Source organism: Cicer arietinum, chromosome 8, assembly GCF_000331145.2.
Source record: "Cicer arietinum cultivar CDC Frontier isolate Library 1 chromosome 8, Cicar.CDCFrontier_v2.0, whole genome shotgun sequence".
Taxonomy (NCBI): domain Eukaryota; kingdom Viridiplantae; phylum Streptophyta; class Magnoliopsida; order Fabales; family Fabaceae; genus Cicer; species Cicer arietinum.
Window position 1 is genome coordinate 27,768,643 of NC_021167.2, and position 17,821 is coordinate 27,786,463.

Genomic DNA, 17,821 nt, shown 5'->3' on the forward strand with positions numbered 1-17,821 from the left:
TTCCGATCTTATGTTTTTGAATTCAGAAATGATTAATTCTACATCAAGTAACATGTTCAAGTTCAACAATATGGAATCATTTACAAGAAATGTTGTAGAAAATGAGAAAATTATGAACATTAAGGAAGAGATGGAGAGGAAAATTTCATTTGAGAGTAAAGTAAATGCTATTAACAAGATTAAATTTAAATCGGTTTTGGATTCCGATGGAAATTTGAGTAGTGAAGTAAATCATGTGAATCGTGGTGAAAAAAGGTCAGTGTCAGAAATCGTCGGAGTATCCAGATTTAGAGATTTTGATACAAAGAAAAGGGTGTTTGAAGATTGTTGTTTGGTTGGAAACAATGTTAAAGAGGAAAGAATGAGGAAGCTTTGGTTTCCAATTGCAAGAAGAACAGCTGAATGGTTTGTGAATAGAGAAAGAAGGTCTCAAGAACAATCTCATAATAACAAAGTGCCATTAGAAAGATGTATAATCTAAGGTTCACTTTTTTGAGGTACATATGTTTGGTTTTATGGTTTTGATCAATTTCTTCCTTTAAAATATAGAAGGTTTTTCTTGCATATAGTATATTGTTAAGGTTGGTACTTTGTCATTCGGACTTCATAAATTCAAATCTTTAAAATATTTTTGTGAAGTAAGGTTCTATATGTTTATTATCATCAGATCTCACTTGGTGAGATACAAAGGTAACAAATTCAAATCTTGAAATAAATATCTCAATTTGAAGTAAGAATGCGTACATCTATCCTTCTCATACTTCATGGTGGAATTTGAAGGTCGCATATTCATATTCATATTCTAAAAACATTATCTCCATTTATCAGGTAAGATTGTGTACATCTATCCTCCTCAGACTCCACGAGGTAGGATCTGGAGGTCACATATTCAAATCCGAAAAATAACTTATCTACTTGTTAGATAAAGTTGCATACATCTATCGTATTAGATCTTGAGTGGTGGAAGCTTTCTTAACTAAAATGCAGTTTTAATATGTAGTTAAAGAAATTATGTACATATTTGTTGTTTTTCTCTAATTCCTTTGTTTTATTAATTCTTATTATTATCTTCATAAAAACTATGTTAGTTTTTTCATGATAGAAAAAGAAAAGAACGTAAACATTTGTAGATTTAAAATGGGATTAATTTTTTTATTTTTCAATTAATCATCGATTTTGTATTGATTTACAACAAGAAGACAGATTAATAATCTTGGTCATACTTTATATATCGTCAATTATATTTGGTTTATTAAAATATAAAATTGTGCATGATTAACAACTGGAATTAGGGAACAAGTGGCTGAAATTCCAACATGGTTCCATAAATTAAGTATGTTGTTTTTATTCTCTCTCTCAACTCTTTTTTAGCCTAAAATAAGGATTGGTAATAATAAAATAATATAAAATGGATGAATCTAAACAGGAATAATCAAATTATTAAAGTCCAATTATTTCAAAACTAATAACTAAAGATTTTAAGAAAAAAATCCAATATTGAGACGCAAAAACAAACAATCAAAACCATAGATTTATTCTAACATTTTTCACGTGCCTCTTAACTCTTGAAGTGATCTAGTTTTCATCCCACATTGTTAAGTACATTTTTTATTTTCTATTTTTTATTTTTTATTTTTTATTTTTATTTGAATACATGTTTACATGTTTTCCTAAATCTATTTTCGACGGCATAAATTATTCCTAAGTAAATTTTTGGACAACACAAAATATATATTTTTTAATGTGTATAAATAGTCTTCAAAGTTGGTTTTTGGCCTAGCCAGTGGTGCTATATGGTACGACTAACTAAATAAACAAAATGCACGAACACTTGTAATAGTTTTTTATTCTTTTTTTTTTAATTTTTAATTTTTTTTATATCTTTTTAAAAATCTGTTTTAATCTCACATGAAAGTTTATTTAAAATCTTTGTTAACATTAAAATATTTAAATGTTATATTTTACATATCAATATATATTAAATAAAAAATGATTTTTGTAGCAAAATAATTTTAAAAAAATCTGAAACAAACACCATTTAAACCCTAAAAAATAATTTTTAGTTTCAAAGAATATATTTTTTTTTCTTAAAAAAAATGAACCCATTATTACCTCTCAAACAAATATGGAACGACTACTAATCGCTTAATTGAACGACTATCAAATATAGAATCACTGTCAAATATGAAACGACTACCGAATATGGAATGACGACTGAGTGATTGTCTAATTGATATAATTTAAAATAAAAAATCATATTATTACTAAATAATAATAAAAAGTAACATTAATAAATAATAAAAAATATATTGGTCAGTCTGTCATGTCTAATATGTTTTTTTATAAGCATACCTATTTAAATAACGTTAAAATTTTAAGGAGAATTTTATCATTAATATAGTTTTATTTAACTCAAGAATAGAAGTCTTCAGATTCAAACGTATCAAAATAAAAACAACAAATCGAACAAAATCGTTTTTATGAATTTTAGTACTTTTATTATTATTATTATTAAATATTGCATAGATCTATAGTTTGTTAAAAAAAATTTAATTTACTATTTCATATGTTTCAAACATAATTGATTAATTTGATTATGCAATATTAATGTTTAAAATATTATATGTTATATTGTTTCACTTTGTTACTTTAATGCAACTTTATAATATTAGTATCAAAATAATTTTGTATAATTATAATTGGATTAATCAAAAATTGATTCAATTTAAACCATATTAATTTGGATTGAATAAATGTACAATAATTATTTTATAGAGACTAAATTTAGATGAAAAATATTTTGTAAAATTATACTTTTGATCATTTAAATTATTTTTAAGTTTTAATTTGATCTCTTAAGTTTTTCCTACTATTTTGATCCTTGTAGCTACAAATATTAGACAACTTGATCTTCTGTATAAGTGTTATGTTTTGAGTATGTTATATGTTTTCTATATTTTTCTTCTTTCTAAGTTAGGTGTCAAATTAAATTATAAGGTTAGTCCAATATTTATTGAGATCTAAATCAAATTTTAAATAAAATTTAGAAAGAAAAAAAGATAGAGGCATATTTAATGCTATTAGTATTATGTCAATTGATATCTGTTGCAATGTAATAATTCTTAATTTTTTAGACTTGAATATATCTGTGAAAGTAAGTATTTTGATAGTCAAATTTTTTATTTTTGAGATTGATTCTCTCTAATCATAAAATTATAAGGTAAACATATAAACCATTTGGTAGACTCAAATAAAAATTTGATAAAAATGACTAAACTATACAACGCTCATTACTTAACAGACTAAAATATAATATAAAAAAATTGAAAATAAAAGTTTATAACATTTGTTATTAATTTAAGATACTAAAATAAAATAGAAAAACTTAAAAGATCAAAAACAAAACTTTTTAAAGGATAAAAAATATAATTAACCAAAATATTTTATATAGAAACTTAAGTTCATTTTTTAATTGCGATAAAATGTATTCATAAACTTGTTGTATTTTTTTTTATATAATCTGTTTTAGCTTTTGAGGTAAAAAAGTAACCTATTTTAAAGTTATAATAGTTAAACCTATAATTTGATTTTATCTCTAAAATTAATTATAATTTAAAAATATTTTTCACACTAAGATTTATTATTAACTTAATTTATACTTTCAAACTTAAACTATTTAACTATTTTTCACACTAAGATTTATTATTAAAAATGTATCCAAACTTAAACTATTTTACTTTCAATATATTTTAAACTAAAATCAATTAATTGAAATCCAAAATCAATTTTTGCAACGGCAGAGAACCAAACGTGCTTCTCATCTCCACTGAACAGAGCCGCTATCTGCCGCCACCACCACCACCACCACCGTCTTCTCTCCCTTTCTATTCGAACACGATTTCAGATTTCTTGAATTTGTGGTATTTGCCTAATTGTTCTGTTCATTTCTTTTGTTGTAATTTATTGAGTGATTTATATGCATAAAATTCCAGGATTGATTAAACTGCGACTATACTCTTTTAATTATTCAATTGGATTTTAACTGTAATTGTATCTATATATATTGTCAAACAATAAACTGAATATAATAATTGTGTTGTAATTCAACTTGTTAATTGTTATTATGTGATATGCATTGATGTGCATCAATTGTAGTTTATTTTTTGCATCTTTAGTTGCAATTTGTTACTTAGCTTATGAATTATATATGTTGAATTTTTATATAGAGTACATTTGCGGACCAAGACACTCGGTTTTCGAACAAGTAAGCGGAGCTAAGTTTGCACAGGAATTGGAGAATTGGAGCATCTGGTTTGTTTCCTTGATTATTTTTTGGTTTCCCATAGGTTCTCTTCATTGGAAGTAATCCTATTCGAGGCGTATCATGCCCTAAATGTGGATACCTCTCTCAGCGAGGATTCGAATCTAGACTCATCATGTTGTGGGAGTGGGAGTCTAGCCCCTTCTGCTAGATTCAACTCCTGATTGGTTTCCTTGATTAAGTCAGATCAAATTTGTTTTTTCTAGGGTTTAGGGTTTATGACTGTTTTTGTTATTTGGAAATATGAGCACCATTCCCCTCCTCTATAGCATGAACACCAATTTATCAAAAGCATTGCAGCCACAATACCATTTTCTCACAACCTCTATAAAAATGATAACAACACAAACTCACTCTCTTCAAATTCCCATCTACAAAAGAAAAAACAACAATACAGATTTAATCACTCTCTCCATTTTCCTCTGGTCCTCCAAACACCGTCATCACCACTCACCTGATTTCGATCGAATCATCCCTGTCCTTCATCGCCTCACTTACCGTTACAAAACCCCCCAAACCATTCTCTCAAACTTAAAATCTATTGGTTCTTTAAATTTTCCGAAGAATAACATAAACCCTAACCCTTTCTTACTCTTCTTGAGAATTATTCATCGTGCAGGTAATCACAACATGCTCATTGACACTTTTGACCACATGGTACAATCTCATGGTTTTGTTCCAGATACTTTTGCTTGTAATTTACTTATGGATTCTCTATTTAGAACTTCGCGATCCCAAATTGCTTTTTCCGTTTTCAAACACACGAATTCCCCTAATTTCTTCACTTTCAACATTGCAATTTTCCATCTTTCCAATTTAAATTACTTCACTGATGTTGTAAATGTTCTTAGACAAATGTTGAGGACGGGTTATTATCCTAATGTTGTTACATTTAACGCAATTTTGAATTCGTTTTGTAAAGTGAATGCGTTGTCCCAAGCTTATCAGCTTTTGGGTCTCATGGTTGGTTTAGGGATTGAATTGTCTGTCAATGTTTGGACTGTAATTATTCATACGTGCTGTAAATTGCGTAGACTCAATGTTGCTATTGATTTGTTCTACAACATGATTCGAACCGGTTGTTCTCCTAGTGTTGTCACATATACTGCTTTAATTAAGGCGTTTATGGAATCCAACATGGTGAATGATGCGTTGCATTTGTTGAATGACATGCTTTCTGATGGTTTGGTTCCTGATTTAGTTCTTTATAATGTGTTAATTGATTGTCTTTCGAAGGTTGGAAGGTATGAGGATGCAATTCAAGCTTTTCTATGCTTGTCAGAACAAAAAAACATTAAGCCTGATTCTTGTACCTTTACTTCATTGCTATCTACAATCTGTCTGTCTAGACGGTTTTGTCTCTTACCCAAAATAGTTCAAGTTTGCAGACATATGGATAGTGATTTAGTGTTCTGCAATGCTCTTTTAAGCTCTTATGTTAAGGCTGGGTGTCCTTCTCGTGCTCTTGGGCTCTATAAGCATATGATTGATGAAGGTTTAAAGCCAGATAAATATAGTGTTGTTGGGCTACTAAGTGCACTTTGTGCTAAGAAAAGAATTAATGAAGCAGTTAATGTGTATCGTGGTGTTGTTATGAAGGCTGATGCTCACATCCATACTGTGATAACAACTGAGCTTATAAAGACTGGTAAATATCACATGGCTGCTGGTCTTTTTAGATTAGCAGCAATCAAGAAATATCCGCTTGACAGTGTAGCATTTGCTGTTGTCATCAGTGCACTTCTTAGAAGTGGACAGACTCTAGAGGCCAAAGTATTGTACGACCAGATGAAGGATAATGGTCTGGAGCCTAATGCTCAGATATTTAATATGATGCTTTTCTGTTGGTGTAAAGAAAAAGATCTTCAAATGATTAAACAGTTGCTGAAAGAGATGATTGATTCAAGGATAGAGCTGAGTGACAGAAATTTCTTCAACTTGTGTAAATTTCCATGTAGTTTGTATTTCTTGGCTGAGATGAGAGATTTGGGCTTATTATCTGCCAAGATATTGCACTCCTTAAGCTTTGACAGGCATGCTGAAAGTGTAAAAGAAAAATATAAATATTGTGCTGAAGTTGATAAAGAATGGAACCAAGTTCTGGATTCATCCAGTTCTGAAGATATGTCTGATGTAGCTGTGTCAGTTTGTTGAGTTCTTATGGTCAATACTATGGTGTGGCAACCTTCAGATTGAAGGGTTCATTCAATTCCTATATCATGAAACTCGGCAATCTATCCACAAACTGGTACTACTTACCATGTCTTATATTCTTCTTGTATCCAGTGTTTCTACCCCTTATTATTTGTCCTTGATTTTGATCTGCTTTTTGCAAGATTGCACAAATTGGTTTAGTGGTGACTGATTTCAAGGACATATTTGATCGAACTCTAGAGTTGATTGTACATATCATGGTAACTTTGATAGTATGTATTTATAATTGTTTACATCACTTCGTTTAACAGCAAGCCTCAAAATTTGAAGTTTGTTTCACATCATGGACTGATGTTCTTCTATGCTTATTTATGTTAATCAGGTCTCTCTATGAGGAAGGAACGATCTTATCCCATGAGTGTTTGCCTGCTTTTTGTTTAATCCAGCATGCCAACAACTTGCTGCTTACATGCTGTCGTGACCTCTTGTAGATTGTTTGCATTCAATACAGGATGGGGAAAGGTGTATTATTGTTTGAATGGAGACTATCGCCTTTCACTACATTTTCCGATGTTTGTGCAAACAATGACTGAATTTTTTACAGTTTTTTTTTTTTTCTCTTCATTTTCATATTTCCATCATCTGTATCAGACTGCTTCTGTGTCACACTGCTCCTAGATGGCATCACAAGACTTTCTATATTGTCTTCTTCATTGGCATCTTACACTTGCAGGTAGAGTCCTTATTTGTTTGCAATAAATAATAAATTATCTTCTATCTATTTAAGAAAACTGGTTCCTGTCGACATACGTGGCAGTCAGGATAGATTGATACCATATTGTCTAATTTGCAGATAGGATAGATTGATGCTCTCTGGACAGTCATTTTTTGTCTGTATTTCTGGATTCATTTGCAGACCTTCGCTCATTTGGGTGGTTCATGTCCAACGTAAACTTCTTTTCTGCACAAAACACTTCTTGTGTTTTCAAATTTTCGGGCAGCAAGGGAAGCCTGTTTTCTTCATTTTTGACAGTTCATGTTCTGATGGAATCAATGTTACAGTAGGAGCATCTGTCTAATGGTATTTATATTTAGGAAATAACAAGTGACAGAATTATGTAATGGAAATTAGTGCATATTAGGAGGCTTACATTAGAATAAAACAAAGTTAATTTTCTGGCAAGCTTGACATTTGTCAGTTTATTAGGGTGGTTATCTATTTTAATCTTGCTATTAGTAGTAATCTTTCTATATTTGTTTGTTAATTATTTTATTTCTTAATTATAAATTTTTAATTGTTTTTTTAGAGTTCAAAATATCGAAGTTCAAGCCACTTCAAGTTCAAGCATCGAAGCAACTCTTTTCATTCCACTAGGCGTTTGCCGGAGGTAGAGAAAAGAACATCGCTTGCCGTCGGAGAGCCACTCTCTCTTCACTGATACTATATTTTTTTGGGGTTTTCATTTTGGTTTAGTAGTTCAAATCCTCAGGTGAGTATTTCATTTGTTTGTATCATTTGAATATTGATTTTCTTTATTATTTCTCTTAGTATTGCATTTGTGTGCCATAAATAGCACATTTATTTGTTCTACAATGCATATTTTTTTTCTTTATGACAATATTTCCTTCTTTTAATTTGTTAATTATTTTTTCCAGTTTTGCAGGTTTTTTGTGTGGTGAAAATCAGTTGGTTACTCTTGGTTTCAAATTTAATTTTTTTTTTCCTGTCAGTTTGTAAACCTGTGTGTTTAAAAGCGTTTTAGTTTGCTTTGTGATTATTCTATATTGGACATGCTTTTGTTCTTAACTATGTGTTTCTGTGTATATTAAACTGTAATGATGTTTCTTTGTTTATTTGCAATAAGTTATGCAGGTTGACCCTTGAAGCTTCTTTATTCTTTTAAATGGTTTTGAATTGATTATGTTTCTATAATTCAATTTACATAGCATTTGAGTATATGTAAAAATTAATAGGACAAAATTAGATATTAGATGTATAGGAAAATTACATTGCAGTGATATCAAAAAGGAGAAAAACATCTTAATCAGTTTGCCTTAGAGAATACAATGAAAAATCTTCATTTGAACAGACAAAGCTGCTCTTGCAACGTTACCTATTTACAATCAAGATGATCACTACGTTTTGTTATATTAGAATATTGAATCATTTATATTGTACAATGTGCAATTTTTTATCCAAAGATATAATGTGCATTTTAGAGGTTGGTTATAGTATAGATAAATGATCAAAACTTGTGAGGGATCTAAAAATTTGTCACAATTTTACCAATCAATATTTATATTCCCTAATAATATTACTATAACTTTCGTAATCTTACATATAAGAACAGAGAAGTAGTAATATTTAGTGTTTGTAATAATGTTAGAATTCGAATGATTAATGAGTTTCGGTATATCATATGCTCTCCCTCCAATACTTTCTCTATTATTAGGTATAATTCACGAGTCCTACTAAATTAGAAGGTTTTGTTTTTAAAATGGCAACAACAATTCATAACCAAGACAATGTTGAAGGATATTTTTATAGAAATTAAAAACAAAAATTAATAATCTTATAGAGATGAAAAATATATTTAATCAAAAGTTACAGAAGAACAAAATCGATATTACATTATGCATAGGTGTAAATATGGACAAATTTGTCCATGACATAAAAAATTATAAATTGCTTGACTGTCAATTGAACATAAAAACAAATTCAATCATGAACATATACTATATACTATTTACAGAAAAGAGGAACTACAAAAAAAAAATTCATACAAAATGAAAGAGGTGAAGAGATATAGAACATATTAAACCTACCCTACCCATTCAGCAACTAAAAGATTGATCTAGGGAGGATATTCCAGGTCCATTGCTCTCTTTGCATTTTATGGTCAATTGCATTCTTGGACTGCAATTTATCCATATAATTTGATGTTGTCAAATAGCAGTCATAACGGCACTATAGCGTTATAGTATAACAGAATTTGAACAAATCGTTGATATACATCAATACACTATTAAGTACATAGTCAAATAGCTGTTATATCGACGGTATAGCACTGTAGCATAGAGGATTTTGAATAAACCACTATTTTCTATACTGCTCATTCTTCTACCAATCCTCAAGCCATTCAGGCACATTAAGTTCTTCTACCTCATGTAATGGAGACCCTATAGAAGCGGTATAATCCTCGGAATGAGCTTCCAAGTACTGTGTTATGCGAGAAATAATTTCGGTAGGAACAGGGAAAGTGTGATGTCTAATTCCTTCCCAATCAATACCATTAAACCATGAGTGACTTTTGACAGAATCAGAACCTTGGCTACCAACTCTAGTATTTTCTTCTGCCTCAAGTAACTGAACAAATCAAATAAAGAGTTAATAATACATAGATATTCTCATATTATGCATGCACCAAACCAAGCGGTGGAATTCAAATGGTTAATGAACTTCAGTTAAAATCGATTTAAACAAAAGAAGCTGAGTTTGAACTCTAACTAGAACAACTTTTGACCAGACTTTACTTGCCTCCTGGTCAAAACTTTGAATTACCAAGTCCCCTTTACTTTGGAACCGGTTGACTAAGGCCAAAAAATATATTATGCATGCACCATATATATATATATATATATAAAGCATGAAAACCACTCATGCTGTTCAAGAGAAAGAGGCTTATTTCATGCCATATACCTTGGAGATGAGATCAACAGCTTCAGGGCTAAAAGTGTCTGGAAGATTTAGTTTCCTTTTCGCAATTTTGGCGACTGTATCAAGTTCATTTTCCCTCCATGATCCAAATGGCATTTCGCCCCGTATCATAAAATATACTAAAACTCCCAATGCCCACCTGCATTATTATCAATAAAGCATGTCAGCATATTGTGAAGGAACATAGGACCACAACTGTATATGCTTTGTATTCTAGAGATCAAGAGTATAACAAAGTAATCTATGTTAAATACCGTACACTCCAATTTGATTTAATGCTTGTAAGGTGAAATTGCAACAAATTGCTTACAGTTTCAAATGTATTGACACTCAGTAAATGAAATAATAATACTGCAAAGAATCAATGATTTTATACGAATTTTTACTATACCAGTCGGCAGGGAAACCATGGCCTTTTCCCAAAACAATCTCTGGAGCGAGCGAATCTGCCATCCCACAAATTGTGAATGTTCTCTCGTCAGATAGCTTCTTTCCAAATCTGAAGTCCACCAACTACAAACAGCAACACACATTTTAAGAATAATCAATAACATGATAAAATATGAATCATTCATTATATATTGATATCTCTTTTCTCGTGTTAGAATACTATAAGAGCCAAGACATAAAATGTGTTTATAAATGGGAGCATCTATCACCTTACAAGCCAGTTTTGTAAGAGTTGAGTTAGGCGCAATCCAAATTTTAATATCGTATTAAAACTTATTCAAAATCTATCGGGCCACCTGCTATCAGGTCAGCCACTATCGGGACCACTCTGATCACACTCTAGATGTCCGGTCCTGAGCGTGAGAGAGGTGAGATAAAGCCTGAAAATATGTTTATATAAGTGATAACAGTCCCCACCTTACAAGCCAGTTTTGTAATGATTAAGTTAGGACCAACTCAAATTCTAATAAGCTTTTGGTCAAAAATATATTGGTTGATAGTTAGAGTCAAATAAACATCAGTGTTGTCGAATCACATGGAGGAACAGCATGGAGTAAATTATCCAAAATTCCCTTGGGGTATTTTGGTGGCATTATTATTTAAATATTTTGCTTATATAGTATGACGCTTATGTTTCTGTAACTTTGATGTTCCCTCCCCCTTATTAAAATCAGGGCACTGCCCTGATTGCATTTTTATTAGAGTTTATGAAGTATGATGCTTTATAAAAAGTTTGATATGCTAAAATATGTTTAAACATCTTCATTATTCTTGATACTAAGTTATTCTATTTGTATTATTTATACTATGCACATTTTATTGTTTTCAACTTGTCCGTCATGCTTCAAATTGTTTGCCGCAACACCATCAGTTTAATAACCCTGACAGACATGAACATGATGAATAAATTAAATAAAACTTTCCAAACCTGTATCTGTCCTGATTGATCCAACATCAAAACATCAGGTGAGACACCTCTATACAGAACACCATTCTGCAATTAAAATACGAAATACAAGGAGTAGGAAAAGTTAGAGAATCTTAGCCACTAGCCAAAAACGAAACAAAATAAATTTTGATGCAAGACCTTGTGCAAGTCTTCTAAGGCAGTAACAACAGAAGCAGCACAAAATCGGGCTGCTGATTCGCTCAAAGGACTTGAAAGTATGGAAGACAAAGGGCAGGCAAGGCGTGTATTTAGCAGTATTCCAGCATATCTGCGGTCGGCAAAGGTGCATAAAACTTGTGGTACACAAGCTGAAGAGCTCACACCCTTAATCAAATCTCTCTCTTTCAAGACTTGTGATTCCTTTCCTAGCCTTTTCACTTTTGGCTTGGAAAATTTCTGCAAAGTAAGCACATTTTCTGCAAGAAAATTATTTCATCCAACAAACTGGTTAGAAAAAAAAACCCAACGTATATTATTTTTTATTACCAACTGATATAAAAAATAATTGAAGGACTAAATTTGATTAAACCCGTTATTTGTAGGATTAAGCATTCATTAATCAAAACCTAAGCGAGAAATTGGTAAAATATGTATCTACCTGAGTCTCTTAAATTTGCAAGTCCAATCTCAGAGCAATCAGTGGAATATACTGTCATTCTCCACTCCTATCCCAAGAAAAAAGGTCCATAAGCTAATTTGTGGATCTCAACCCAATGAATCAGAAAGCAACAAAATACACTTACCAAATCTGAGAGCTGGACTTTATCAAGCGATGAGAATTCAAAATTTCCGGTCGATTCCTTCGAATTATCACTCAACCTATTGTCAAATTGATGACAACAACAATAGCATATAAGAAAATAATCGGAAACCACAAAGCTATTGTCTGATACATGCACATATTAAGACATACTTGTTATCTTCCTGAGAAATCTTTTGTAAGGAGCCAATAACTGATTCAAATTTGTCCTTTGTTAGTAAAGCACATACAACATCATCCACAGCAACAGCGGTTATGGAACCAATGTGTTCGTCAAGAAGGGCCCATTCACCAAAATAGCTTCCCTCGGGCTTCTCTATTGACAGTTCTGTTCTGCTCGGTAAATCGTCATCCTCATTTTCGATGTCAGACTTGAGGCTGTAGGTATTTGGACTTGTCAATAAAGTGGTGTCAAACGTTATTTTTACACGTCCCTTCTGGATAATGTACAATGCAAGGACTTCATTCTGAAAAAACATACTGAAGAAATTGAAGAAAAGAACCGAGAATAAATGCACAAAAGGGAACTCGAGAAGGAAAAACTTACTTTATCAATTATTGTCTGTCCACTTGAGAAGGAAACTTTGGAAAGGGAGTCAGAAATCTGACTCAGTTGTAAAATCGACAATTTTGAGAGGAGATCTACGGACCGAAGTAACTTCAACGATGACAAATTAGAGAATTCTGACATTAAAATCCCTCGAAAATCTTCTCGCTTTAAAGTCCAAAGTGTTCCTTCTGTTACGGCACGCACAGAAGCTTGGAGTGGTTTGTTGTACCTGTAATGCCATATTTCAAGCAGAGAAAAGTTACAAATTTACTAGGAAAAAACTATAGCACCTATTAAAAATAAAAATAAAAATTATTTCAATTTAGTAGAAGGACCACAAAAGAAGGGGTAAACAACCATTTTGGTCCCTATATGTGTGAGTTGCTGTTAGTCTTTGAATGTATCAAAATTACAAAAATATACTTAAATGTGTCTTTTGTTAGTCATTTTGGTTCTCGAATATGTCTTTAGTTAATCAGTTTAATCCTCATATATGTTTTTCGTTAGTCAATTGAGTCCTTAAAATTACTAACAAAAGATATATTTGGGATATATTTGGAATTTCGATACATTCAATAACTATAATGAAAGTGCCAAATACATTCAGGGACTAAAACGGCTGTTTACTCAGAAGAAGTGGTAGAGTGACTGACATCAGAGCAAGTTCCCCAAAGCACGACAGTTTTTCGGCTGTGTAGCGCTGCAAAACTCTAGGTACCTCCCCATCCTTTTCTTCCTGTCATTTTGATAAACATGGAACTACAATTGTAACACATCTCGTAAAAACAAACAAAACTCTAGAAATGCGTTAGGTACAAACAGCATTCACTAGACGCCCTAGACTTTAAAAACCCGATTTCATCTTGACTATACCAAGGGGAATACCCAATTATAAGAGCAGGTTCGGAATTTAAAAATACAAAAAAACTTGAATATATGTATTTGTATCCGTTCCATTAAGTTCTCAAATCAAATAATGACATGCAGATACATTTTTTGTAACATTAAATGGCCTTTAAGAACATGCTATTGAATTTAAAAAAAAAATTGTCATCGCTCCATTACTTGATGGCAAGGATATAAGAAACTTCACCTAAGTTTTTTACTTAAAATAACACAGGTGGTTTTTAAAAGAGGTCACATCTAGGGGCTAACAATATCACAAATGAAAATTTTTCTGACTTGGAAACTGATAAATATTTAGAAGATTTTTGGAAGCCTGTAGGTTTGACAGACCTTGATTTTGTCTTTGTGGCAAGGATAATTTTCAAAATTTTCCTAAATCGATAGCTGTTGAACCATCACAAAGATGAATGAAATCAATACTGCAATCAAGTGACAAATTTTATAAACCTGAGTCGCCAAGACCTCAAATTCTCCGTTGCCAACAACATAAAAACAATCACTTTCTCCGCCCTGCAAAATATAAGTTTTGTCACACTTGTACACTTATAAATACTAATAAAGCCAAAGTAAAGAAAAAAATTATTAAGATCTAGTGCATGTTCAATTCAAGAGTAATAAACTCCATTTTCGGCAAGAAGAATCTACAAAAACTGAAGAAAAATGGCACTCTGCGGCTACATATTTTCATGCTTCAACTAGAGAGAACTGACCTGTTTGACTATAATATCCCCAGGTTGGACTTCAACTCTTTGCATGCAATCCAATAAAACATGACACTGAGAATCGGTAAGCTTTCGGAAGAGAAAATGATCATGCAATGCCTTCTCTATGTGTGCCTGTGGCATACAAAGATGAAGAAGCACCATCAAGGTTTGCGGTTTCATGAACTTAGTAACAAGAGAAAATAAATCTATGAATTTATACCAACACGCCAACGTTGTTATCAATGTCAATAAACAAAATGAAAAGCATAGGAGCTAACTTAATTGTAGAGACATAAAATAAATTGGGATTTACTTCTTCCTCCCACGTCTTTCTGTGAGCTGAAGGTGGAGGAACCCAAACTTGTCCATTCTCAAGGGAGTTTTCAATTGCTCGGAGGCGAGCCCTTGACAACTCCTGTCTTACACGATGATTCCTAGCATTCCAGCCAAATGTGGAAGGAGATTCTGAACCTGTCAGCTCTACGACTTGAGGGATAGTGGTTCGTATAACATCGCTATAACTTGCTGAATGAGCGACAACGGGCTGATTAAAAAAAAAACTAGATTAGTTACTAACAACAAACAAAAGAGAAAAGAATACTCGAGGAAACTATATAGGTGAGAAGAAGCGGGAGAAAAGAAAAAACAGCATACTTCATTTAGCCCATTTATATGCACAATGATGACTGTAATATCATCTGTACGAGTCTCATACTGTAGCCAAAGTCGATAAGATTCTGCCACTATCGCAGCACAAGCATCGCGTGGATCTTTGAATTTCGCAACCTGAAAGCAGGACGGCAAATTAAGAGGCAATATATTTGCCTTAATTGAATGATAAACAAAATCTAGGTTCACATATGCTTTAAATCAAATTTACAGAAATTAGTGTTTTGCAGCCAAAATCATCACAATTTTAATAATATGGATCTCGGCATTAAGTTTCGGATCATTCTTTACACGCCTCAATTATTAGTCTTATTGAGAGCAATGAATTCAGACACAAAATTGTAAACAATTAAGTCACATTAACCCGTGATTAGTAGATTGCAAAATTGAAAAATTGCAATAATAAAATAATAAATTTCCAATGCTTATTAGGGAAATTTCACTTGCATTATTAACTTAATAACCATTTGACCTTTAACAAACTCGTTCTGATTCCAAACATGCACTTAATAACCATTCAAACAACTTTCTTTTTTCAGCAAACCCAAAAGCAAAATTTCAATCATATAAAGAGTAAAAAGCAAGACATATTTGAAGAGGCACAGTAACTAATATCAAAGATGCCAGTTCCTGATTAGTATTACCAGCAAAATGTGATAATTTAGTGCATATTTAGATTGACCGTAAGTTTGACAAAATCACAATGTGTCACCGTGAATTTGACACACAAAAAAAACTAAAGTTTGGAACATTAACCAACTCATCGCGATCTCAAACATACACTCAATAACCATGCAAACAACTTACTTTTTTCAGCAAACCCCAAAAGCAAAATTTCAATCATATAAAGAGTAAAAAGCAAGACATATTTGAAGAGGCACAGTAACTAATATCAAAGATGGCAGTTCCTGATTAGTATTACTATGATAATTTAGTGCATATTTAGATTGATGGTAAATTTGAGAAAATCACAATGTGTCACCGTGATTTTGACAACAACAAAAAAAACTATACTTTGGAACATCAAACATACACTCAATAACCATTCAAACAACTTACTTTTTTCAGCAAACCCCAAAAGCAAATTTCAATCATATAAAGAGTAAAAAGCAAGACATATTTTCTCATGCATGATGAACTTAAAGTAAGAGAGAGACAAATTAAGAAAGTTGTGCCTTTACCATTTCAACCACAGTTTGGCTAGAAAGAAACTCAAAAACACCATCACTAGCAATAACAAAAAATGGATTATTATGTGTGAGTTCAAAAACAACAATCTCAGGATTAGCAACAACACCAATAGTCTCAGCAATAGAATCACCAATACTCCTTGTAAAAGCAGTACCAGGATACATCCCATTTGGGACCCACAACCTAGGTGGATCACCATCATCACCTTCTTCATCACTACCCCAACATTGAACATCAGGATTCTTTAACCCTTCAATTTGATCCAAAGTAAGAACCCTAGCACCACAAACTTTCCCTCTTTCAAACTCATCAACCCTAAATGGTGTCTGATCAACAGACAAATCAACAGCCAAAACACCACCATCTTTTCCTCTTTTCTCGGCTATAACCGCCCTCGAATCACCACAATTCGCTACATAAACAGTTTTCCCTCTAACCAAAACAGTTATAGCAGTTGTTCCACTCATACTATCATCTAAAACATCACCATGTAACATCGAATTCGTCGCTAAAAAAGCCGAATGACAAGCCTCTACAGCATCAACACCAAACCTAGAATTCCTCAATAGATTCTCACAAAGCTTCCTCTTAACAAACTGCGAACATTGCGCTCCAAATTCACCATGACCATCAAAAACACCGAAAAAATGATCATTAGGATCAGTTCCAAATGGCGTATGAATACAAAAACTATCTTGATTCGCTTTATCAAGTGCATCAGGGTAATAACCACGTTGAGAAAGATAAGAATACCGCAATTCATACTCATTTGAAGGAATTTTCACTATTCTTGAACCATCTGGTGGAAGAAACTGAGATGAAACCCTAGCTAATCTACGAATTCCAGCTTCTGAATCTCTTGTTGAGTTTAATTGATTAAATTGATCACCAATTTCCATTTGGTGAAGTTCTGATGAAGAATTTGTTGATAAATTGTTGATTTCGTGAAATTGTTGCGATGAAATTTGGTCACCATTGATGCTTGAACCTTTGCAAGTTTCACCGATGCAAACACGTGAATAAATGCAACCCATTCAGAAATAAATAAATAAATTAACCAACTTCAATAATATTCAGATTATAGAATTTGCATTAATTTGTTTCTGAATTTGATGTTTGAAGTGTGAGTTAGTTAAAAGAGAAGTGTGTGTGTGTCAGAGTGTGTGTGTGTTTTTGGATTGATGAATTGAAGTGAATTATTGAGAATTTTTGGATGAGGATGAACCACAAATTTGTTTGAAATAAATTATGAGTTTTTTACATGGGAATTAATGATGAGTAAATGAAATATTTATTGTAATAGTAATAATATGATCATGATGTTGAAGATGAGGTTTTTTTTTGTCAATATCCTTTTTTTGAAAAAAAAACACAAAAATATAATAATAAATATTAAAAATTATATATATATATATATATATATATATATTTAATGTTTTAGAAGTTGTT

General features: G+C 31.8%; 3 protein-coding genes across 10 annotated transcripts in view; 2 read left to right on the plus strand and 1 right to left on the minus strand.

Annotated features, from left to right (window-relative positions):
- The window catches only part of LOC101508196 (E3 ubiquitin-protein ligase ATL42), a 1,602-nt gene extending 1,121 nt beyond the window's left edge, over positions 1–481 (plus strand). Inside the window, exon 2 of the mRNA XM_073364637.1 lies at positions 27–481. Within this exon, the coding sequence (XP_073220738.1) occupies positions 27–481 (455 nt within the window). The remainder of the gene's footprint in view (positions 1–26) is intronic.
- Positions 482–3,752: 3,271 nt separating this feature from the next.
- LOC101507883 (uncharacterized) lies at positions 3,753–8,361 on the plus strand. 6 transcript variants are annotated; one of them, XM_073364415.1, is made up of 8 exons: positions 3,753–3,920; positions 4,227–6,569; positions 6,658–6,747; positions 6,858–6,997; positions 7,127–7,208; positions 7,329–7,556; positions 7,783–7,965; positions 8,132–8,361. In XM_073364415.1, exon 2 carries the CDS (start codon positions 4,565–4,567, stop codon positions 6,473–6,475), a length of 1,911 nt encoding a protein of 636 aa, XP_073220516.1. In that variant the 5' UTR covers positions 3,753–3,920; positions 4,227–4,564; the 3' UTR covers positions 6,476–6,569; positions 6,658–6,747; positions 6,858–6,997; positions 7,127–7,208; positions 7,329–7,556; positions 7,783–7,965; positions 8,132–8,361. The 6 variants fall into 6 exon arrangements, with proteins under 6 accessions (XP_073220516.1, XP_012574784.1, XP_012574783.1 ...); XM_012719330.3 differs by having other exon boundaries at positions 6,658–6,735; XM_012719329.3 differs by having other exon boundaries at positions 6,658–6,735; positions 7,329–7,423.
- A 727-nt stretch (positions 8,362–9,088) lies between these two features.
- LOC101508734 (protein phosphatase 2C and cyclic nucleotide-binding/kinase domain-containing protein) lies at positions 9,089–17,604 on the minus strand. 3 transcript variants are annotated; one of them, XM_004512970.4, is made up of 15 exons: positions 16,363–17,596; positions 15,167–15,298; positions 14,826–15,056; positions 14,519–14,644; positions 14,256–14,318; positions 13,556–13,638; positions 12,900–13,131; positions 12,506–12,819; positions 12,336–12,411; positions 12,191–12,257; positions 11,731–12,008; positions 11,572–11,637; positions 10,585–10,706; positions 10,176–10,332; positions 9,089–9,842 (listed from the first exon to the last, which is right to left on the minus strand). In XM_004512970.4, the coding sequence occupies exons 1-15, from the start codon at positions 17,404–17,406 to the stop codon at positions 9,597–9,599; spliced, it is 3,237 nt and encodes a 1,078-aa protein (XP_004513027.1). In that variant the 5' UTR covers positions 17,407–17,596; the 3' UTR covers positions 9,089–9,596. The 3 variants fall into 3 exon arrangements, with proteins under 3 accessions (XP_004513027.1, XP_073220513.1, XP_073220514.1); XM_073364412.1 differs by lacking the exons at positions 9,089–9,842; positions 10,176–10,332; positions 10,585–10,706; ... (3 more) ...; positions 12,336–12,411; positions 12,506–12,819 and having other exon boundaries at positions 12,957–13,131; positions 13,530–13,638; positions 16,363–17,603; XM_073364413.1 differs by lacking the exons at positions 9,089–9,842; positions 10,176–10,332; positions 10,585–10,706; ... (4 more) ...; positions 12,506–12,819; positions 12,900–13,131 and having other exon boundaries at positions 13,554–13,638; positions 14,139–14,318; positions 16,363–17,604.
- Positions 17,605–17,821: the final 217 nt, after the last annotated feature.

What these genes read in the sequence shown, in the direction of transcription:
- LOC101507883 (XM_073364415.1), top strand. Translation starts at nt 4,565, where the DNA reads ATGAGCACCATTCCCCTCCTCTATAGCATGAACACCAATTTATCAAAA.
- LOC101508734 (XM_004512970.4), bottom strand. Translation starts at nt 17,406, where the DNA reads ATGGGTTGCATTTATTCACGTGTTTGCATCGGTGAAACTTGCAAAGGT. An exon ending in GCCAAACTGTGGTTGAAATG is followed by an intron (nt 15,299 to 16,362) that starts GTAAAGGCACAA and finishes TCCTGCTTTCAG; the next exon opens with GTTGCGAAATTCAAAGATCC. An exon ending in AAGTCCAGCTCTCAGATTTG is followed by an intron (nt 12,258 to 12,335) that starts GTAAGTGTATTT and finishes TTCTTGGGATAG; the next exon opens with GAGTGGAGAATGACAGTATA.